Genomic DNA, 24,617 nt, shown 5'->3' on the forward strand with positions numbered 1-24,617 from the left:
CTGTGCATTTTACCAGTAGGTCTATGGTCTCAAGGGTCTTCTTATGTACTGTACCTCCTGTGTATTTTACCAGTAGGTCTATGGTCTCAATGGTCTTCTTAAGTACTGTACCTCCTGTGCATTTTACCAGTAGGTCTATGGTCTCAAGGGTCTTCTTATGTACTGTACCTTCTGTGTATTTTACCAGTAGGTCTATGGTCTCAAGGGTCTTCTTAAGTACTGTACCTCCTGTGCATTTTACCAGTAGTTCTATGGTCTCAAGGGTCTTCTTATGTACTGTACCTCCTGTGTATTTTACCAGTAGGTCTATGGTCTCAAGGGTCTTCTTATGTACTGTACCTCCTGTGTATTTTACCAGTAGGTCTATGGTCTCAAGGGTCTTCTTATGTACTGTACCTCCTGTGTATTTTACCAGTAGGTCTATGGTCTCAATGGGGTACTGTACCTCCTGTGTATTTTACCAGTAGGTCTATGGTCTCAAGGGTCTTCTTATGTACTGTACCTCCTGTGTATTTTACCAGTAGGTCTATGGTCTCAAGGGTCTTCTTAAGTACTGTACCTCCTGTGCATTTTACCAGTAGTTCTATGGTCTCAAGGGTCTTCTTATGTACTGTACCTCCTGTGCATTTTACCAGTAGGTCTATGGTCTCAAGGGTCTTCTTATGTACTGTACCTCCTGTGTATTTTACCAGTAGGTCTATGGTCTCAAGGGTCTTCTTATGTACTGTACCTCCTGTGTATTTTACCAGTAGGTCTGTCTCAAGGGTCTTCTTATGTACTGTACCTCCTGTGCATTTTACCAGTAGTTCTATGGTCTCAAGGGTCTTCTTATGTACTGTACCTCCTGTGCATTTTACCAGTAGGTCTATGGTCTCAAGGGTCTTCTTATGTACTGTACCTCCTGTGTATTTTACCAGTAGGTCTATGGTCTCAAGGGTCTTCTTATGTACTGTACCTCCTGTGCATTTTACCAGTAGGTCTATGGTCTCAAGGGTCTTCTTATGTACTGTACCTCCTGTGTATTTTACCAGTAGGTCTATGGTCTCAAGGGTCTTCTTATGTACTGTACCTCCTGTGCATTTTACCAGTAGGTCTATGGTCTCAAGGGTCTTCTTATGTACTGTACCTCCTGTGTATTTTACCAGTAGGTCTATGGTCTCAAGGGTCTTCTTAAGTACTGTACCTCCTGTGTATTTTACCAGTAGGTCTATGGTCTCAAGGGTCTTCTTATGTACTGTACCTCCTGTGCATTTTACCAGTAGGTCTATGGTCTCAAGGGTATTCTTATGTACTGTACCTCCTGTGTATTTTACCAGTAGGTCTATGGTCTCAATGGTCTTCTTAAGTACTGTACCTCCTGTGCATTTTACCAGTAGGTCTATGGTCTCAAGGGTCTTCTTATGTACTGTACCTCCTGTGTATTTTACCAGTAGGTCTATGGTCTCAAGGGTCTTCTTATGTACTGTACCTCCTGTGTATTTTACCAGTAGGTCTATGGTCTCAAGGGTCTTCTTATGTACTGTACCTCCTGTGCATTTTACCAGTAGGTCTATGGTCTCAAGGGTCTTCTTATGTACTGTACCTCCTGTGTATTTTACCAGTAGGTCTATGGTCTCAATGGTCTTCTTACTGTACCTCCTGTGCATTTTACCAGTAGGTCTATGGTCTCAAGGGTCTTCTTATGTACTGTACCTCCTGTGCATATTTTACCAGTAGGTCTATGGTCTCAAGGGTCTTCTTATGTACTGTACCTCCTGTGTATTTTACCAGTAGGTCTATGGTCTCAAGGGTCTTCTTATGTACTGTACCTCCTGTGTATTTTACCAGTAGGTCTATGGTCTCAAGGGTCTTCTTATGTACTGTACCTCCTGTGTATTTTACCAGTAGGTCTATGGTCTCAAGGGTCTTCTTATGTACTGTACCTCCTGTGTATTTTACCAGTAGGTCTATGGTCTCAAGGGTCTTCTTATGTACTGTACCTCCTGTGCATTTTACCAGTAGGTCTATGGTCTCAAGGGTCTTCTTATGTACTGTACCTCCTGTGTATTTTACCAGTAGGTCTATGGTCTCAAGGGTCTTCTTATGTACTGTACCTCCTGTGTTTTTACCAGTAGGTCTATGGTCTCAAGGGTCTTCTTATGTACTGTACCTCCTGTGTATTTTACCAGTAGGTCTATGGTCTCAAAGTACTGTACCTCCTGTGCATTTTACCAGTAGGTCTATGGTCTCAAGGGTCTTCTTATGTACTGTACATCCTGTGTATTTTACCAGTAGGTCTGTCTAAAGGGTCTTATGTACTGTACCTCCTGTGCATTTTACCAGTAGTTCTATGGTCTCAAGGGTCTTCTTATGTACTGTACCTCCTGTGCATTTTACCAGTAGGTCTATGGTCTCAAGGGTCTTCTTATGTACTGTACCTCCTGTGTATTTTACCAGTAGGTCTATGGTCTCAATGGTCTTCTTAAGTACTGTACCTCCTGTGCATTTTACCAGTAGGTCTATGGTCTCAAGGGTCTTCTTATGTACTGTACCTCCTGTGTATTTTACCAGTAGGTCTATGGTCTCAAGGGTCTTCTTATGTACTGTACCTCCTGTGCATTTTACCAGTAGGTCTATGGTCTCAAGGGTCTTCTTATGTACTGTACCTCCTGTGTATTTTACCAGTAGGTCTATGGTCTCAAGGGTCTTCTTATGTACTGTACCTCCTGTGTATTTTACCAGTAGGTCTATGGTCTCAAGGGTCTTCTTATGTACTGTACCTCCTGTGTATTTTACCAGTAGGTCTGTCTCAAGGGTCTTCTTATGTACTGTACCTCCTGTGCATTTTACCAGTAGGTCTATGGTCTCAAGGGTCTTCTTATGTACTGTACCTCCTGTGCATTTTACCAGTAGGTCTATGGTCTCAAGGGTCTTCTTATGTACTGTACCTCCTGTGTATTTTACCAGTAGGTCTATGGTCTCAAGGGTCTTCTTATGTACTGTACCTCCTGTGTATTTTACCAGTAGGTCTATGGTCTCAAGGGTCTTCTTATGTACTGTACCTCCTGTGCATTTTACCAGTAGGTCTATGGTCTCAAGGGTCTTCTTATGTACTGTACCTCCTGTGCATTTTACCAGTAGGTCTATGGTCTCAATGGTCTTCTTATGTACTGTACCTCCTGTGCATTTTACCAGTAGGTCTATGGTCTCAAGGGTCTTCTTATGTACTGTACCTCCTGTGTATTTTACCAGTAGGTCTATGGTCTCAAGGGTCTTCTTATGTACTGTACCTCCTGTGTATTTTACCAGTAGGTCTATGGTCTCAAGGGTCTTCTTAAGTACTGTACCTCCTGTGTATTTTACCAGTAGGTCTATGGTCTCAAGGGTCTTCTTATGTACTGTACATCCTGTGTATTTTACCAGTAGGTCTATGGTCTCAAGGGTCTTCTTATGTACTGTACCTCCTGTGTATTTTACCAGTAGGTCTGTCTCAAGGGTCTTCCTATGTACTGTACCTCCTGTGTATTTTACCAGTAGGTCTATGGTCTCAAGGGTCTTCTTAAGTACTGTACCTCCTGTGCATTTTACCAGTAGGTCTATGGTCTCAAGGGTCTTCTTATGTACTGTACCTCCTGTGCATTTTACCAGTAGGTCTATGGTCTCAAGGGTCTTCTTATGTACTGTACCTCCTGTGTATTTTACCAGTAGGTCTATGGTCTCAATGGTCTTCTTAAGTACTGTACCTCCTGTGCATTTTACCAGTAGGTCTATGGTCTCAAGGGTCTTCTTATGTACTGTACCTCCTGTGTATTTTACCAGTAGGTCTATGGTCTCAAGGGTCTTCTTATGTACTGTACCTCCTGTGCATTTTACCAGTAGGTCTATGGTCTCAAGGGTCTTCTTATGTACTGTACCTCCTGTGCATTTTACCAGTAGGTCTATGGTCTCAAGGGTCTTCTTATGTACTGTACCTCCTGTGTATTTTACCAGTAGGTCTATGGTCTCAAGGGTCTTCTTATGTACTGTACCTCCTGTGTATTTTACCAGTAGGTCTATGGTCTTTACTGTACCTCCTGTGCATTTTACCAGTAGTTCTATGGTCTCAAGGGTCTTCTTATGTACTGTACCTCCTGTGCATTTTACCAGTAGGTCTATGGTCTCAAGGGGTACTGTACCTCCTGTGTATTTTACCAGTAGGTATGGTCTCAAGGGTCTTCTTAAGTACTGTACCTCCTGTGCATTTTACCAGTAGGTCTATGGTCTCAAGGGTCTTCTTATGTACTGTACCTCCTGTGCATTTTACCAGTAGGTCTATGGTCTCAAGGGTCTTCTTATGTACTGTACCTCCTGTGTATTTTACCAGTAGGTCTATGGTCTCAAGGGTCTTCTTATGTACTGTACCTCCTGTGCATTTTACCAGTAGGTCTATGGTCTCAAGGGTCTTCTTATGTACTGTACCTCCTGTGCATTTTACCAGTAGGTCTATGGTCTCAAGGGTCTTCTTATGTACTGTACCTCCTGTGTATTTTACCAGTAGGTCTATGGTCTCAAGGGTCTTCTTATGTACTGTACCTCCTGTGTATTTTACCAGTAGGTCTATGGTCTCAAGGGTCTTCTTATGTACTGTACCTCCTGTGTATTTTACCAGTAGGTCTATGGTCTCAAGGGTCTTCTTATGTACTGTACCTCCTGTGCATTTTACCAGTAGGTCTATGGTCTCAAGGGTCTTCTTATGTACTGTACCTCCTGTGTATTTTACCAGTAGGTCTATGGTCTCAATGGGTCTGTACCTCCTGTGCATTTTACCAGTAGGTCTATGGTCTCAAGGGTCTTCTTATGTACTGTACCTCCTGTGCATTTTACCAGTAGGTCTATGGTCTCAAGGGTCTTCTTATGTACTGTACCTCCTGTGTATTTTACCAGTAGGTCTATGGTCTCAAGGGTCTTCTTATGTACTGTACCTCCTGTGCATTTTACCAGTAGTTCTATGGTCTCAAGGGTCTTCTTATGTACTGTACCTCCTGTGCATTTTACCAGTATGTCTATGGTCTCAAGGGTCTTCTTATGTACTGTACCTCCTGTGTATTTTACCAGTAGGTCTATGGTCTCAATGGTCTTCTTAAGTACTGTACCTCCTGTGCATTTTACCAGTAGGTCTATGGTCTCAAGGGTCTTCTTATGTACTGTACCTCCTGTGTATTTTACCAGTAGGTCTATGGTCTCAAGGGTCTTCTTATGTACTGTACCTCCTGTGTATTTTACCAGTAGGTCTATGGTCTCAAGGGTCTTCTTAAGTACTGTACCTCCTGTGTATTTTACCAGTAGGTCTATGGTCTCAAGGGTCTTCTTATGTACTGTACCTCCTGTGTATTTTACCAGTAGGTCTATGGTCTCAAGGGTCTTCTTATGTACTGTACCTCCTGTGTATTTTACCAGTAGGTCTGTCTCAAGGGTCTTCCTATGTACTGTACCTCCTGTGTATTTTACCAGTAGGTCTATGGTCTCAAGGGTCTTCTTAAGTACTGTACCTCCTGTGCATTTTACCAGTAGTTCTATGGTCTCAAGGGTCTTCTTATGTACTGTACCTCCTGTGTATTTTACCAGTAGGTCTATGGTCTCAAGGGTCTTCTTATGTACTGTACCTCCTGTGTATTTTACCAGTAGGTCTGTCTCAGGGTCTTAGGTCTGTCTCCTGTGTATTTTACCAGTAGGTCTATGGTCTCAAGGGTCTTCTTATGTACTGTACCTCCTGTGCATTTTACCAGTAGGTCTATGGTCTCAAGGGTCTTCTTATGTACTGTACCTCCTGTGTATTTTACCAGTAGGTCTATGGTCTCAAGGGTCTTCTTATGTACTGTACCTCCTGTGTATTTTACCAGTAGGTCTATGGTCTCAAGGGTCTTCTTAAGTACTGTACCTCCTGTGTATTTTACCAGTAGGTCTATGGTCTCAAGGGTCTTCTTATGTACTGTACATCCTGTGTATTTTACCAGTAGGTCTATGGTCTCAAGGGTCTTCTTATGTACTGTACCTCCTGTGTATTTTACCAGTAGGTCTGTCTCAAGGGCTTCCTATGTACTGTACCTCCTGTGTATTTTACCAGTAGGTCTATGGTCTCAAGGGTCTTCTTAAGTACTGTACCTCCTGTGCATTTTACCAGTAGGTCTATGGTCTCAAGGGTCTTCTTATGTACTGTACCTCCTGTGTATTTTACCAGTAGGTCTATGGTCTCAAGGGTCTTCTTATGTACTGTACCTCCTGTGTATTTTACCAGTAGGTCTATGGTCTCAAGGGTCTTCTTATGTACTGTACCTCCTGTGTATTTTACCAGTAGGTCTATGGTCTCAAGGGTCTTCTTATGTACTGTACCTCCTGTGTATTTTACCAGTAGGTCTATGGTCTCAAGGGTCTTCTTATGTACTGTACCTCCTGTGTATTTTACCAGTAGGTCTATGGTCTCAAGGGTCTTCTTATGTACTGTACCTCCTGTGCATTTTACCAGTAGGTCTATGGTCTCAAGGGTCTTCTTATGTACTGTACCTCCTGTGTATTTTACCAGTAGGTCTATGGTCTCAAGCGTCTTCTTATGTACTGTACATCCTGTGTATTTTACCAGTAGGTCTGGTCTCAAGGGTACTGTACTGTACCTCCTGTGCATTTTACCAGTAGGTCTATGGTCTCAAGGGTCTTCTTATGTACTGTACCTCCCTGTGCATTTTACCAGTAGGTCTATGGTCTCAAGGGTCTTCTTATGTACTGTACCTCCTGTGTATTTTACCAGTAGGTCTATGGTCTCAAGGGTCTTCTTAAGTACTGTACCTCCTGTGCATTTTACCAGTAGGTCTATGGTCTCAAGGGTCTTCTTATGTACTGTACCTCCTGTGTATTTTACCAGTAGGTCTATGGTCTCAAGGGTCTTCTTATGTACTGTACCTCCTGTGCATTTTACCAGTAGGTCTATGGTCTCAAGGGTCTTCTTATGTACTGTACCTCCTGTGTATTTTACCAGTAGGTCTATGGTCTCAAGGGTCTTCTTAATGTACTGTACCTCCTGTGCATTTTACCAGTAGGTCTATGGTCTCAAGGGTCTTCTTATGTACTGTACCTCCTGTGTATTTTACCAGTAGGTCTATGGTCTCAAGGGTCTTCTTATGTACTGTACCTCCTGTGCATTTTACCAGTAGGTCTATGGTCTCAAGGGTCTTCTTATGTACTGTACCTCCTGTGTATTTTACCAGTAGGTCTATGGTCTCAAGGGTCTTCTTATGTACTGTACCTCCTGTGTATTTTACCAGTAGGTCTATGGTCTCAAGGGTCTTCTTATGTACTGTACCTCCTGTGCATTTTACCAGTAGGTCTATGGTCTCAAGGGTCTTCTGTACTGTACCTCCTGTGTATTTTACCAGTAGGTCTATGGTCTCAAGGGTCTTCTTATGTACTGTACCTCCTGTGTATTTTACCAGTAGGTCTATGGTCTCAAGGGTCTTCTTATGTACTGTACCTCCTGTGTATTTTACCAGTAGGTCTATGGTCTCAAGGGTCTTCTTATGTACTGTACCTCCTGTGCATTTTACCAGTAGGTCTATGGTCTCAAGGGTCTTCTTATGTACTGTACCTCCTGTGTATTTTACCAGTAGGTCTATGGTCTCAAGGGTCTTCTTATGTACTGTACCTCCTGTGTATTTTACCAGTAGGTCTATGGTCTCAAGGGTCTTCTTATGTACTGTACCTCCTGTGTATTTTACCAGTAGGTCTATGGTCTCAAGGGTCTTCTTATGTACTGTACCTCCTGTGTATTTTACCAGTAGGTCTATGGTCTCAAGGGTCTTCTTATGTACTGTACCTCCTGTGTATTTTACCAGTAGGTCTATGGTCTCAATGGTCTTCTTGTACTGTACCTCCTGTGCATTTTACCAGTAGGTCTATGGTCTCAAGGGTCTTCTTATGTACTGTACCTCCTGTGTATTTTACCAGTAGGTCTATGGTCTCAAGGGTCTTCTTATGTACTGTACCTCCTGTGTATTTCACCAGTAGGTCTATGGTCTCAAGGGTCTTCTTATGTACTGTACCTCCTGTGCATTTTACCAGTAGGTCTATGGTCTCAAGGGTCTTCTTATGTACTGTACCTCCTGTGCATTTTACCAGTAGGTCTATGGTCTCAAGGGTCTTCTTATGTACTGTACCTCCTGTGTATTTTACCAGTATTTTATGGTCTTCAGTACTGTACCTCCTGTGTATTTTACCATGGTCTATGGTCTCAAGGGTCTTCTTATGTACTGTACCTCCTGTGCATTTTACCAGTAGGTCTATGGTCTCAAGGGTCTTCTTATGTACTGTACCTCCTGTGTATTTTACCAGTAGGTCTATGGTCTCAAGGGTCTTCTTAAGTACTGTACCTCCTGTGTATTTTACCAGTAGGTCTATGGTCTCAAGGGTCTTCTTATGTACTGTACATCCTGTGTATTTTACCAGTAGGTCTATGGTCTCAAGGGTCTTCTTATGTACTGTACCTCCTGTGTATTTTACCAGTAGGTCTGTCTCAAGGGTCTTCCTATGTACTGTACCTCCTGTGTATTTTACCAGTAGGTCTATGGTCTCAAGGGTCTTCTTAAGTACTGTACCTCCTGTGCATTTTACCAGTAGTTCTATGGTCTCAAGGGTCTTCTTATGTACTGTACCTCCTGTGTATTTTACCAGTAGGTCTATGGTCTCAAGGGTCTTCTTATGTACTGTACCTCCTGTGCATTTTCTTCTATGGTTATGTACTGTACCTCCTGTGTATTTTACCAGTAGGTCTATGGTCTCAAGGGTCTTCTTATGTACTGTACCTCCTGTGTATTTTACCAGTAGGTCTATGGTCTCAAGGGTCTTCTTATGTACTGTACCTCCTGTGCATTTTACCAGTAGGTCTATGGTCTCAAGGGTCTTCTTATGTACTGTACCTCCTGTGTATTTTACCAGTAGGTCTATGGTCTCAAGGGTCTTCTTATGTACTGTACCTCCTGTGTATTTTACCAGTAGGTCTATGGTCTCAAGGGTCTTCTTAAGTACTGTACCTCCTGTGTATTTTACCAGTAGGTCTATGGTCTCAAGGGTCTTCTTATGTACTGTACATCCTGTGTATTTTACCAGTAGGTCTATGGTCTCAAGGGTCTTCTTATGTACTGTACCTCCTGTGTATTTTACCAGTAGGTCTGTCTCAAGGGTCTTCCTATGTACTGTACCTCCTGTGTATTTTACCAGTAGGTCTATGGTCTCAAGGGTCTTCTTATGTACTGTACCTCCTGTGTATTTTACCAGTAGGTCTATGGTCTCAAGGGTCTTCTTATGTACTGTACCTCCTGTGTATTTTACCAGTAGGTCTATGGTCTCAAGGGTCTTCTTATGTACTGTACCTCCTGTGTATTTTACCAGTAGGTCTATGGTCTCAAGGGTCTTCTTATGTACTGTACCTCCTGTGTATTTTACCAGTAGGTCTATGGTCTCAAGGGTCTTCTTAAGTACTGTACCTCCTGTGCATTTTAGGTCTACCAGTAGGTCTATGGTCTCAAGGGTCTTCTTAAGTACTGTACCTCCTGTGCATTTTACCAGTAGGTCTATGGTCTCAAGGGTCTTCTTATGTACTGTACCTCCTGTGCATTTTACCAGTAGGTCTATGGTTTTAAGGGTCTTCTTAAGTACTGTACCTCCTGTGCATTTTACCAGTAGGTCTATGGTCTCAAGGGTCTTCTTATGTACTGTACCTCCTGTGCATTTTACCAGTAGGTCTATGGTCTCAAGGGTCTTCTTATGTACTGTACCTCCTGTGCATTTTACCAGTAGGTCTATGGTCTCAAGGGTCTTCTTATGTACTGTACCTCCTGTCATTTTACCAGTAGGTCTATGGTCTCAAGGGTCTTCTTATGTACTGTACTCCTGTGTATTTTACCAGTAGGTCTATGGTCTCAAGGGTCTTCTTATGTACTGTACCTCCTGTGTATTTTACCAGTAGGTCTCAAGGGTCTCACTGTAGGTCTTCTATGGTCTCAAAGGTCTTCTTATGTACTGTACCTCCTGTGTATTTTACCAGTAGGTCTATGGTATCAAGGGTCTTCTTATGTACTGTACCTCCTGTGTATTTTACCAGTAGGTATATGGTCTCAATGGTCTTCTTATGTACTGTACCTCCTGTGCATTTTACCAGTAGGTCTATGGTTTTAAGGGTCTTCTTAAGTACTGTACCTCCTGTGCATTTTACCAGTAGGTCTATGGTCTCAAGGGTCTTCTTATGTACTGTACCTCCTGTGCATTTTACCAGTAGGTCTATGGTCTCAAGGGTCTTCTTATGTACTCTACCTCCTGTGTATTTTACCAGTAGGTCTATGGTCTCAAGCGTCTTCTTATGTACTGTACATCCTGTGTATTTTACCAGTAGGTCTATGGTCTCAAGGGTTTTCTTACCAGTACACTAAGTACTCCTTGTGCATTTTACCAGTAGGTCTATGGTCTCAAGGGTTTTCTTATGTACTGTACCTCCTGTGTGTTTTACCAGTAGGTCTGTCTCAAAGGTCTTCTTATGTACTGTACCTCCTGTGTATTTTACCAGTAGGTCTATGGTCTCAAGGGTCTTCTTAAGTACTGTACCTCCTGTGCATTTTACCAGTAGGTCTATGGTCTCAAGGGTCTTCTTATGTACTGTACCTCCTGTGTATTTTACCAGTAGGTCTATGGTCTCAAGGGTCTTCTTAAGTACTGTACCTCCTGTGCATTTTACCAGTAGGTCTATGGTCTCAAGGGTCTTCTTAAGTACTGTACCTCCTGTGGATAGGTGAAGTACACCCAGGGGTCCTTGTACCCCCGGTTGGGAACTACAGTTCTAAATTACTAAAATGTTCATGTAAAATGTAATGATACCATAGAAAAAATAAGATGAATACCTGCACACTGTTTGAATGCTCTTTGATTTCGAAAGTAATGTGGTCAGCCTGACAAAGAGACACTTAGTAATCAAAACATTGCTATTAAAATATAGGATTATAGGATATAATATTTTCAATAAATTCCCTGGTTTTCCAGAAATCTTGGTTGTAGGACTCCGGGTTTCATGCATATTCCATCCTGATTCAGGGAACCATCCAACTGGGATTTCGGGGAAAACCAGGAAATTTAAATTCCAGGAATTTAACAACCCTATATGAGCGGTGAAACACTTGTGGCTGTATTTTAACAACCTAATGCAATGATACATCTAAGTGCAGGCGGTAGCGGGGTGTGTCAGAAATCATTTCGCTATTTTCACTATCACAATTACCCGCGCACTTGGTGGCATTGACGCAAAAGGGCTGGGTTGTGGGCGTGTCAAGGCTTGGCTCCTCGCTGGCCAATTAGAACGTCCTCCATGGCGAAATATGTGGTTGCTTCAAGTTGTGTATTTTATGGTACTTTTTAATATATTGCCTTGGAATTAACTCCATTTCAGATGTTAGTCTATAGTTTCTTAAATGGCTTACAGAATACAGAAACGAAATAACAAAATGTAAATGTAACCCATTTGTTCTAAGGAATCACAATGTCATTCACACTGACACATTGGCTAAAAAAAAAATTTAAAAAAAAAATTATTTCACCTTTATTTAACCAGGTAGGCTAGTTGAGAACAAGTTCTCATTTGCAACTGCGACCTGGCCAAGATAAAGCATAGCAGTGTGAACAGACAACACAGAGCTACACATGGAGTAAACAATTAACGAGTCAATAACACAGTAGAAAAAAAAGGGGAGTCTATATACATTGTGTGCAAAAGGCATGAGGAGGTAGGCGAATAATTACAATTTTGCAGATTAACACTGGAGTGATAAATGATCAGATGGTCATGTAAAGGTAGAGATATTGGTGTGCAAAAGAGCAGAACAGTAAATAAATAAAAACAGTATGGGGATGAGGTAGGTAAAAATGGGTGGCTATTTACCGATAGACTATGTACAGCTGCAGCGATCGGTTAGCTGCTCAGATAGCAGATGTTTGAAGTTGGTGAGGGAGATAAAAGTCTCCAACTTCAGCGATTTTTGCAATTCGTTCCAGTCACAGGCAGCAGAGAACTGGAACGAAAAGCGGCCAAATGAGGTGTTGGCTTTAGGGATGATCAGTGAGATACACCTGCTGGAGCGCGTGCTACGGATGGGTGTTGCCATCGTGACCAGTGAACTGAGATAAGGCGGAGCTTTACCTAGCATGGACTTGTAGTTGACCTGGAGCCAGTGGGTCTGGCGACGAATATGTAGCGAGGGCCAGCCGACTAGAGCATACAGGTCGCAGTGGTGGGTGGTATAAGGTGCTTTAGTGACAAAACGGATGGCACTGTGATAAACTGCATCCAGTTTGCTGAGTAGAGTGTTGGAAGCAATTTTGTAGATGACATCGCCGAAGTCGAGGATCGGTAGGATAGTCAGTTTTGCTAGGGTAAGTTTGGCAGCGTGAGTGAAGGAGGCTTTGTTGCGGAATAGAAAGCTGACTCTAGATTTGATTTTCGATTGGAGATGTTTGATATGAGTCTGGAAGGAGAGTTTACAGTCTAGCCAGACACCTAGGTATAGATGTCCACATATTCAAGGTCGGAACCATCCAGGGTGGTGATGCTGGTCAGGCAGCGAACGGTTGAAAAGCATGCATTTGGTTTTACTAGCGTTTAAGAGCAGTTGGAGGCCACGGAAGGAGTGTTGTATGGCATTGAAGCTCGTTTGGAGGTTAGATAGCACAGTGTCCAAGGACGGGCCGGATGTATATAGAATTGCGTCGTCTGCGTAGAGGTGGATCAGGGAATCGCCCGCAGCAAGAGCAACATCATTGATATATACAGAGAAATGAGTCGGCCCGAGGATTGAACCCTGTGGCACCCCCATAGAGACTGCCAGAGGACCGGACAGCATGCCCTCCGATTTGACACATTGAACTCTGTCTGCAAAGTAGTTGGTGAACCAGGCAAGGCAGTCATCCGAAAAACCGAGGCTACTGAGTCTGCCGATAAGAATATGGTGATTGACAGAGTGGAAAGCCTTGGCAAGGTCGATGAAGACGGCTGCACAGTACTGTCTTTTATCGATGACGGTTATGATATCGTTTAGTACCTTGAGCGTGGCTGAGGTGCACCCGTGACCGGCTCGGAAACCAGATTGCACAGCGGAGAAGGGACGGTGGGATTCGAGATGGTCAGTGATCTGTTTGTTGACTTGGCTTTCGAAGACCTTAAATAGGCAGGGCAGGATGGATATAGGTCTGTAACAGTTTGGGTCCAGGGTGTCTCCCCCTTTGAAGAGGGGGATGACTGTGGCAGCTTTCCAATCCTTGGGGATCTCAGACGATATGAAAGAGAGGTTGAACAGGCTGGTAATAGGGGTTGCGACAATGGCGGCGGATAGTTTCAGAAATAGAGGGTCCAGATTGTCAAGCCCAGCTGATTTGTACGGGTCCAGGTTTTGCAGCTCTTTCAGAACATCTGCTATCTGGATTTGGGTAAAGGAGAACCTGGAGAGGCTTGGGCGAGTAGCTGTGGGGGGGACGGAGCTGTTGGCCGAGGTTGGAGTAGCCAGGCGGAAGGCATGGCCAGCCGTTGAGAAATGCTTGTTGAAGTTTTCGATAATCATGGATTTATCGGTGGTGACCGTGTTACCTAGCCTCAGTGCAGTGGGCAGCTGGGAGGAGGTGCTCTTGTTCTCCATGGACTTCACAGTGTCCCAGAACTTTTTGGAGTTGGGCTACAGGATGCAAATTTCTGCCTGAAGAAGCTGGCCTTAGCTTTCCTGACTGACTGTGTGTATTGGTTCCTGACTTCCCTGAACAGTTGCATATTGCGGGGACTATTCGATGCTATTGCAGTCCGCCACAGGATGTTTTTGTGCTGGTCGAGGGCAGTCAGGTCTGGAGTGAACCAAGGGCTATATCTGTTCTTAGTTCTGCATTTTGTGAACGGAGCATGCTTATCTAAAATGGTGAGGAAGTTACTTTTAAAGAATGACCAGGCATCCTCAACTGACGGGATGAGGTCAATGTCCTTCCAGGATACCCGGGCCAGGTCGATTAGAAAGGCCTGCTCACAGAAGTGTTTTAGGGAGTGTTTGACAGTGATGAGGGGTGGAAAATCAAATGAAAGATTATTTGTCACGTGCGCCGAATACAACAGTGAAATGCTTACTTACAAGACCTAACCAACAGTACAATTTTCAAGTAGAAAATAGGTATTTGGTGAACAATAGATAACTAAGGAAATAAAAAACAACAGTAAAAAGACAATGAAAAATAACAGAAGCGAGGCTATATATAGTAGCGAGGCTATAACAGTAGCGAGGCTATATACCGGCACCGGTTAGTCGGGCTAATTGAGGTAGTATGTATAGTTGAAGTCGGAAGTGTACATACACTTTACATACACTCCACAAATTTCTTGTTAACAAACTATAGTTTTGGCAAGTCGGTTAGAACATTTACTTTGTGCATGACACGAGTAATTTATCCAACAATTGTTTTAGGACAGATTATTTCTCTTGTAATTCACTGTATCACAATTCCATTGGGTCAGAAGTCTACATACACTAAGTTGACTGTGCCTTTAAACAGCTTGGAAAATTCCAGAATATCTTCAAACTCAGTTCGTCTTTGCTTGACATCATGGGAAAATCAAAAGAAATCAGCCAAGACATCAGGAAAAATGGTCTGGTTCTTCCTTGGGAGCAAACACCATGGGACCACGCAGCCGTCATACCGCTCAGGAAGGAAACACGTTCTGTCTCCTAGAGATGAACGTACTTTGGTGCGAAAAGTGCAAATCAATCCCAGAACAACAGCAAAGGACCTTGTGAAGATGCTGGAGGAAACAGGTACAAAGGTATCTATATCCACAGTAAAACGAGTCCTACAGTATATCGACATAACCTGAAAGGCTGCTCAACAAGGAAAAAGGCACTGCTCCAAAACTGCCATATAAAAGCCAGACTACGGTTTGCAACTGCACATGGGGACAAAGATCGTACTTTTTGGAGTGTCCTCTGGTCTGATGAAGCAAAAATGGAACTGTTTGGCCATAATGACCATTGTTGTGCTTGAAGGAAAAAGAGGGAGGCTTGCAAGCCAAAGAACACCATCCCAACCATGAAGCACAGGGATGGCAGCATCATGTTGTGGGGGTGCTTTGCTGCAGGAGGGATTGGAGCACTTCACAAAATAGATGGCATAATGAGATAGGAAAATTATGTGAATATATTGAAGCAACATCTCAAGAGGATGCTCTCGATGTTGTCAGGTTGCTCTCGATGTTTTGAGGATCTGAGGACCCATGCCAAATCTTTTTAGTTTCCTGAGGGGGAAAAGGCTTTGTCGTGCCCTCTTTATGACTGTCTTGGTGTGTTTGGACCTTTCTAGGTTGTTGGTGATGTGGACACCAAAGAACATGAAGCTCTCAACCTGCTCCACTACAGCCCCGTTGATGAGAATGGGGGCGTGCTCGGAGTACAGAAGGGAATCCAGTTGCAGAGGGAGGTGTTTAGTCCCAGGGTCCTTAGCTTAGTGATGAGCTTTGAGGGTACTATGGTGTTGAACGCTGAGCTGTAGTCAATGAATAGCATTCTCACATATGTGTTCCTTTTGTCCAGGTGGGAAAGGGCAGTGTGGAGTGCAATAGAGATTGCATCATCTGTGGATCTGTTTGGGAAGTATGCAAATTGGAGCGGGTCTAGGGTTTCTTGGATAATGGTGTTGATGTGAGCCATTACCAGGTCTGTAGTCATTTAGGCAGGTTGCCTTAGTGTTCTTGGGCACAGGGACCTATGGTGGTCTGCTTGAAACATGTTGATATTACAATCTCAATCAGGGACATGTTGAAAATGTCAGTGAAGACACTTGCCAGTTGGTCAGCACATGCCCGGAGCACACGTCCTGGTAATCTGTCTGGCCCCACGGCCTTGTGAATGTTGACCTGTTTTAACCTCTAAAATTCATCAGGAGGCGATGTAAAGATCATTAGCTGTCCGTCTGGAAAAATGTCCGGCTAGAAACTCAACGAAAATATCCGGTCCTAGACCTGAGGAGATACGGTGCCCTGCATGTGTTTGACCAAGAAAAAACTCGAAGGGAAATGACAAGACTCTAGACACCGTGTGGAAGCTGTAGGTACTGCAACCTCAGTCAATTAATTGTGGTTCACCTTTATCAATGGGTTCAAGTAGCGCATGGATATATTTTCCCATTTTCAGTGATCAGTTTTTCCTGTGCTTTTCGATGTAAATGCCGTTCTGGTAAAGCCACAGCAGTGATTTAACCAGTTTTATAAACGTCTGAGTGTTTTCTATCCACACAGACTAAGCAAATGCATATACTATATTCCTGGCATGAGTAGCAGGGCGCTGAAATGTTGCGCGATTTTTAACAGAATGTTCAAAAAAGTAGAGGGTCGACTTAAGAGGTTAAAGGTCTTACTCACGTCGGCTACAGAGAGCGTGATCATACAATCATCCGGAACAGCTGATGCTCTCATGCATGCCTCAATGTTGCTTGCCTCGAAGCGAGCATAGAAGTGATTTAGCTCATCTGGTAGGCTCGTGTCACTGGGCAGCTCGTGTCTGTGCTTCCCTTTGTAGTCTGTAATAGTTTGCAAGCCCTGCCACATAAGACGAGCGTCGGAGCCGGTGTAGTACAATTCAATCTTAGCCCTGTATTGGCGCTTTGCCTGTTTGATGGTTCATCTGAGGGTATAGCAGGATTTCTTATGCTTCCGGGTTAGAGTCCCGCTCCTTGAAAGCAGCAGCTCTACCCTTTAGCTCAGTGCGAATGTTGCCTGTAATTCATGGCTTCTATTTGGGGTAAGTACGTACAGTCACTGTGGGGACGACGTCCTCGATGCACTTATTGATAAACCAGTGACTGATGTGGTGTCCTCCTCAATGCAATCGGAAGAATCCCGGAACATGTGCCAGTCTGTGATAGCAAAGCATCCCTGTAGTTTAGCATCTGCTTCATCTGACCACTTTTTATTGACCGAGTCATTAGTGCTTCCTGCTTTAATTTTAGCTTGTAAGCAGGAATCAGGAGTATATAATTGTGGTCAGATTTACCAAATGGAGGGCGGGGGAGAGCTTTGTACGCATCTCTGTGTGTGGAGCACAGGTGATCTAGAATTGGTTTTCCTCTGCTTGCGTATTTAACATGTTGATAGAAAATGGGTCAAACTGATTTTAGTTTCCCTGCATTACAGCTCCGCCTCTGGGTGAGCAGTTTCCTGTTTGCGGTCTTATTGCCAGTGTCCATCTGTGGTGGTAAGTAAACAGCCATAAAAATTATAGATGAAATCTCTCTTGGCAAATAGTGAGGTCTACAGTTTATCATAAAATACTCCACTTCAGAAGAGCAAAATCTAGAGACTTCCTCAGATTATGTGCACCAGCTGTTGTTTACAAATATGCACGGTCTGTGTTCTATCTAGCTGGTGCAGCGTATATCCTGCTGGCTTATTATTCATGTCATCATTCAGCCACGATTCCGTGAAACATAAGATGTTACAGTTTTACTGTTGGTAGGATATTCGTGATCGTACCTCGTCTAATTTATTGTCCAATGATTGTACGTTACCGAGTAATATTGACGGTAACGGCAGCTTTCCCACTCGCCTTCTCCGGATCCTTACGAGGCACCTAGACCTATTGTAAATTGCATTATTGCTGAGCATGGACCAGCCAAACATTGTCAATAAGCAAAATTACATTAATTATTGATGAGGTCTAAAAAGATAATGAATAATTCTTATAACATTCTAAATAAAACAACTTGTTTTAAATAGGATATATCTCACTCACAGGCGCCATAATTTCTCCCCTTGGGCACATAACATTAAAACAACGCAGACTATGGAGGGTTTTACGCACATCCAAACTTTTCACAGTAGCTGGACAAAGATCCAATATAAACAAAGGGAGAATGTCCACTCCCCGTTATACTGCTCACAAATAGGCCTGTTTTCTGAACATAATCGGAACCATTTTAAACATCAGATCGCATTCACACACCCCAAGAGTTGCATTGCCAGTGCGCCACGGACATTGTCACCATAAAATCAGGAAGGTGAATCATTCTAATAAGTTTGGTTGTAATCAAACCTGTTAAGGAAGTTGAGAATTCAAGCAGCTTTTCGCAGCTTTTTGTTAAAAATCGCGCAACATTTCAGTGCCCTGCTATTCATGCCAGGAATATAGTATATGCATATGATTAGTATGCGTGGATAGAAAACACTCAGACGTTTCTAAAACTGTTTAAATCACGGCTGTGACTATAACCGAACGTGCGTTTCATCGAAAAGTGCAGGGAAATCTGATCATTGAAAATGGAAAAATATATCCGTCCGCGGCTTCAAGGAATTGTTCAAAGTGAACCGAATTAAATAGGGCAGAGGTTACAGTGCCTACAGCTTCCACACGATGTCTAGAGTCTTGTCATTTGATTCAGCTTTGATTCTTGGTCGAACCGATTCAAGGGAACTCATTCCCTCCAGTCTCCGACCGGATGTTTTGGTCGACCTCTCTTCAGACATGTTTTTCTACACGGACAGCTAAAGAAATTACATCGCCTCCTGATGAATTTTATCGCTTATTAACGTGTACTAATACCTAAAGTTGCATTAGAACAGTATTTCGAAGTGTTTTGTGAAAGTTTATCGTCGACTTTTTTAATTTTAAAAAATGACGTTACGTTATGAAACGCTATTTTTTTCTGTTTATCACACTGTATTCTTAGATCGATATCTAGGCTATATATGGACCGATTTAATTGAAAAAAGACCCTAAATGATGTTTATGGGACATCTAGGAGTGCCAAGAAAGAAGCTCGTCAAAGGTAATGAATGTTTTATATTTTATTTCAGCGTTTTGGTTTGCGACGGCTAACGTTTGCGACGGCTAACGCAAAATCTGTCGTGTTAGGTGACGTTGCATTATTTTGAGGGTGCATGGTATCAGATAATAGCTTCTCATGCTTTCGCCGAAAAGCATTTTACAAATCTGACTTGGTGGATAGATTCACAACGAGTGTAGCTTTAATTCAGTATATTGTATGTCAATTTTAATGAAAGTTTGAGGTTTATCAACCTCTATAGGTGGCGCTCTTGAACATTTCCGCTGATTGTGGTCCCCACCTCGGGACCACGTCCTTAAGAAGTTTTAAACAAAAAACAAGCTGTGTTTTTTATTAACAACAACAACAAGAAATGCATGTAAAATCTCATGATATCATAGAGTTGCCAGGATCTAAAAGACACGTGTTGCTGATGAACCAGCCTTTGTTCTAGTAGGTCTAAGGGAGGGCTTGGGTTTTGAACATATGAAACAGAAAACAAGCTATTTTGACAGGTTACAGATAACTTGTAATTACCAGGTTCACCGGCATTCACCGAGGTTCTCATCTTTTGTTTCATGATGTGCATAGACACACAGCCTACATCATGGAGCGGGTTTTACGCACGTCCAAAACGGGACCTGCATGGCAAAAATAATGTTGGCCTGCCTACAATACATAGATAAAAAGGGAATGTCAGCTCACTGTTTTACTCCTCTCAAACTTGATATTTTAATAAAGCTTTGGGTATTAAGATGTATTTCCAAGCGGTCTCAGGAGCCAACCCCATCCTTTATCGACAGTCTTGACTACTTCGCGATTGCATTGGGCAGACAAAAAAAAACTTCATTGAGAAGACAGGAGGCTATGCTTGCTTTTTAATCAAATCAAACTAAATGGGTTTCTAAATAAGAAGCATACAGGCACCAAAAGCACTACACGCATATGGGCAGTGTGCGTCACGGTTGGATAGGCTGTGTTTCCGATGTCCAAATTCATTGCCATAACCAACTGCGTTACTGCTAAATCCAGTTTTTGGTTGGTCTTAAATATCCACATCAGCGCTGCCTGACATTAGCACTTTGGATCATGTTTTTAAGGATACACTATATAGGAACAATATATCCGTTTTTCAGGAACTGATATACTGTAAGACAGGTAAATTGCCGAACCTGGCGTTAGGGTTGGAAAATGTCAGTGCGCCAGTTTTTACATGACAAAATTGCAAACTAACCTGCATTTGACACCGGCACCGAAAAACACCAGACAAAAATGGAGCCCTTGCTCTGTAGTAAATGAATAGTATATGTGGGTGGCTCTGTAAGGTGGTGAACTGAGAAAATAAATGGTGTAACTCTTATTGTACGTTAACCACTACTCGTCCAATACAACGCCTCCAGAAGTCTAAATGTGTATTGTATTCTTTACTGCATAGAGGAAAGAGAGACGAAATATGCTTGATTGCACCGAACAACACATATTAATTGCTGCACCCAAACATGCTTACTTTTCTTAGTGTTGTTGTGCTGGTATTGAGGTTTTCATTAGGAATCAAGTTGCTGTAAATAAATAGCTTCAAACAAACAATGTCTGATAGCTGCCTGGTCTAAAAGGACCCCTCTGCATAATGAAGAGAATATGATTGATATGATATGTTGATTGATTGATATGTTTACCTTGATGGAAGGCTTCTTGGTGGAAAACCCTCTGTACCAGCCTAAAGACAGATTAAAGATACATATCAACCAGCTGAACAAGGACTATAACTATTACCCATAATACACATACACACACTTTGAACTTGAAGTGCTGTCTTTAGATTAAGGTAAAGTGGTTAAACTTTACAATGTTACTCACTAGTATTCTCTATAAAGGGTCACTCAGCAGCTCTTACCTTCAGTCTTCTCCAGGATCTGCACAGTCTCTCCTATCTCCAGAACCAGGGCCTGACATACTGAGCTCCGGAAGTTGCAGATCACTGAGGAGAAAGTAAAGGGTCAACAATGTTACATTCATGAAGTTATCTGTGTTTCTGCTGTAGCCAACATGTTGTCAAGGTAAAGTTACATAGTAAAGTGACATAGTTTAGTGACATAGTAAAGTGACATAGTTTTTTTTGTGATCAATTGTTTATTTTTCAGTGAAAGGAGATTTCTCAAAGCTCAAATTACACAAAGCTCTGTTCATCATCACTATATCCCTTTCCCGTATACAGAAACATCAGGTAGACAGATACCCAGCCTGAGGATGAGATACAGTACCCTGTCCTTTCCCGTATACAGAAACATCAGGTAGACAGGTACCCAGCCTGAGGATGAGATACAGTACCCTGTCCTTTCCCGTATACAGAAACATCAGGTAGACAGGTACCCAGCCTGAGGATGAGATACAGTACCCTGTCCTTTCCCGTATACAGAAACATCAGGTAGACAGGTACCCAGCCTGAGGATGAGATACAGTACCCTGTCCTTTCCCGTATACAGAAACATCAGGTAGACAGATACCCAGCCTGAGGATGAGATACAGTACCCTGTCCTTTCCCGTATACAGAAACATCAGGTAGACAGGTACCCAGCCTGAGGATGAGATACAGTACCCTGTCCTTTCCCGTATACAGAAACATCAGGTAGACAGGTACCCAGCCTGAGGATGAGATACAGTACCCTGTCCTTTCCCGTATACAGAAACATCAGGTAGACAGGTACCCAGCCTGAGGATGAGATACAGTACCCTGTCCTTTCCCGTATACAGAAACATCAGGTAGACAGGTACCCAGCCTGAGGATGAGATACAGTACCCTGTCCTTTCCCGTATACAGAAACATCAGGTAGACAGGTACCCAGCCTGAGGATGAGATACAGTACCCTGTCCTTTCCCGTATACAGAAACATCAGGTAGACAGGTACCCAGCCTGAGGATGAGATACAGTACCCTGTCCTTTCCCGTATACAGAAACATCAGGTAGACAGGTACCCAGCCTGAGGATGAGATACAGTACCCTGTCCTTTCCCGTATACAGAAACATCAGGTAGACAGGTACCCAGCCTGAGGATGAGATACAGTACCCTGTCCTTTCCCGTATACAGAAACATCAGGTAGACAGGTACCCAGCCTGAGGATGAGATACAGTACCCTGTCCTTTCCCGTATACAGAAACATCAGGTAGACAGGTACCCAGCCTGAGGATGAGATAGGTGCATCCCTCCCCATCAATGTCATGTGTTTTGGCTGAGCAGTGATCACAGCTTTTTTAACAAGCTGTTTTGTGCAAACATCTAAACAACACAGCTCACCGAACTGTAAACAGGCTCCCCTCCCTTAAGAGTGTAGGCATTTTAATAGGCAATTCATTATTAAACAGTCCTGATTTTAATGCAATGTTAAGTTAATTACACTGTCTCTAAATATAGAGCCCACACACAAAGCACATATTCTGCTGCTAAGTAGTAGGGGTAAAAGCTCCTCCATCATATATTTTTATTTGCATAAATCTTCCGTGCTGAATTGAACTGTGTGCCGACAATGTGTTCTTGCAGCAGCATAAATTCAACCAATGCCCTTAAAATTATACAGAGTACTGCTGGCAGAATATTTAAAAAATTTTATACATTAAATATATGCTTTATCATGTGGACAAATATTCTGCCTCCATTGTGTTATGTTATGGAGAAAATGGGGGTTCATGTTTGCAGTAACTGTAAAAAGTTACAGTGAATTCAAGGTATCACATGTGCTCCCTCTCCGACCTCTAGGTCACCAGGCTGCTCGTTATGGCGCACACCTGTCACCATCGTTATGCGCATCAGCGCATTATGACACTCACCTGGACTCCATCACCTCCTTGATTACCGGCCCTATATACAGTTGAAGTCAGAAGCTTACATACACTTAGGATGGAGTCATTAAAACTAGTTTTTCAACCACCCCTAATTTTTTGTTAACAAACTGTAATTTTGGCAAGTCGGTTAGGACATCTACTTTGTGCATGACACAAGTCATTGTTCCAACAATTGTTTACAGACAGATTATTTCACTTATAATTCACTGTATCACAATTCCAGTGGGTCAGAAGTTTACATACACTAAGTTGACTGTGCCTTTAAAGAGCTTGGAAAATTCCAGAAAATGATGTCATGGTTTTAGAAGTCTGTTTCATCCTTGGGAGCAATTTCGAAATGCCTGAAGGTACCACGTTCTTCTGTACAAACAATAGTACGCAAGTATAAACACCATGGGACCACACAGCCGTCACACCGCTCAGGAAGGAGACGCGTTCTGGCTCCTAGAGATGAATGTACTTTGCTGCAAAAAGTGCAAATAAATCCCAGAACAACAGCAAAGGACCTTGTGAAGATGCTGGAGGAAACAGGTACAAAAGTATCTATATCCACACTAAAACGAGTCCTATTTCAACATAACCTGAAAGGCCGCTCAGCAAGGAAGAAGCCATTGCTCCAAAACCACCATAAAAAAGCCAGACAACGGTTTGCAACTGCACATGCGGACAAAGATCGTACTTGTTGGAGAAATGTCCTCTGGTCTTTGGCCATGATGACCATTGTTATGTTTGGAGGAAAAAGGGGGAGGCTTGCAAGCCGAAGAACAGCATCCCAAATGTGAAGCATGGGGGTGGCAGCATCATGTTGTGGGGGTGCTTTGCTGCAGGAGGGACTTGTGCACTTCACAAAATGGCATCATGAGGTAGGAAAATGATGTGGATATATTGAAGCAACATCTCAAGTTAAAGCTAGGTCGCAAATCGGTTTTAAAAATGGACAATGACCCCAAGCATACTTCCAAAGTTGTGGCAAAATGGCTTAAGAACAACAAAGTCAAGGTATTGGAGTGGCCATCACAAAGCTCTGACCTCAATCCTATAGAAAATTTGTGGGCAAAACTGAAAAAGCGTGTGCGAGCAAGGAGGCCTACAAACCTGACTCAGTTACACCAGCTCTGTCAGGGGGAATGGGCCAAAATTCATCCAACTTATTGTGGGAAGCTTGTGGAAGGCTAACCAAAACGTTTGACCCAAGTTAAACAATTTAAAGGCAATGCTTCCAAATACTAATTGAGTGTATGTAAACTTCTGACCCACTGGGAATGTGATGAAAGAAATAAAAGCTGAAATAAATAATTCTCTCTACTATTATTCTGACATTTCACATTCTTAAAATGAAATGGTGATCCTAACTGACCTAAAACGGGGGATTTTTACCTGGATTAAATGTCAGGAATTGTGAAAAACTGAGTTTAAATGTATTTGGCTAAGGTATATGTAAACTTCCGACTTCAACTGTATGCCACTCCCTTTCCCAGGCGTCATTGTTTCTGTTTCAGTTTCCTGTCTGTGTGTTGATCGTGTTTCTTGTTTTGAATTATGTTTCATTTATTTATTAAAACACTCACTCCCTGAACTTGCTTCCCGGCTCTCAGCACACATCGTTACAGAATTGCGCCTCACCAAAGGGAAGCAATCAGGGAGTGTTTTTTTGTTTTTGTTTTTTGGCGGTGCTGTCGGGTCCGGGTGTCAGAACCGGAGCTACCTGGAAGGCCTCAGACAGTTTGTTGGATTCCCATGCCTTGGTAGGTTCGACGGGTTCCCCTGCCTCAGCTGGCTTGACGTGTTTCCATACCTCAGTGGGATCGATAGGCTCCCATGCCTGACGAACCGGCTCATCAGGCTCTCATGCCTCAGCCGGTTCATCAGGTTTCTGCGCCTCAGCGGAGGCGACCAGTAGGTTCCTGATCCCCGAAATTGACCCTGTGATTGGCATCCTGCGGCTGGAGCCAGC

At 42.9% G+C, this 24,617-nt stretch overlaps 1 protein-coding gene across 1 annotated transcript in view; it reads right to left on the reverse strand.

The window, feature by feature from the left end:
• The window catches only part of LOC115102025 (dedicator of cytokinesis protein 3-like), a 135,813-nt gene extending 113,197 nt beyond the window's left edge, over positions 1–22,616 (reverse strand). The window contains 3 exon segments of the mRNA XM_065006042.1: positions 20,502–20,542; positions 20,720–20,803; positions 22,583–22,616. Coding sequence (XP_064862114.1) covers positions 20,502–20,542; positions 20,720–20,803; positions 22,583–22,616 — 159 coding nt within the window.
• Positions 22,617–24,617: the final 2,001 nt, after the last annotated feature.

This window comes from Oncorhynchus nerka, linkage group LG20 (genome assembly GCF_034236695.1).
Source record: "Oncorhynchus nerka isolate Pitt River linkage group LG20, Oner_Uvic_2.0, whole genome shotgun sequence".
NCBI classification, from domain to species: domain Eukaryota; kingdom Metazoa; phylum Chordata; class Actinopteri; order Salmoniformes; family Salmonidae; genus Oncorhynchus; species Oncorhynchus nerka.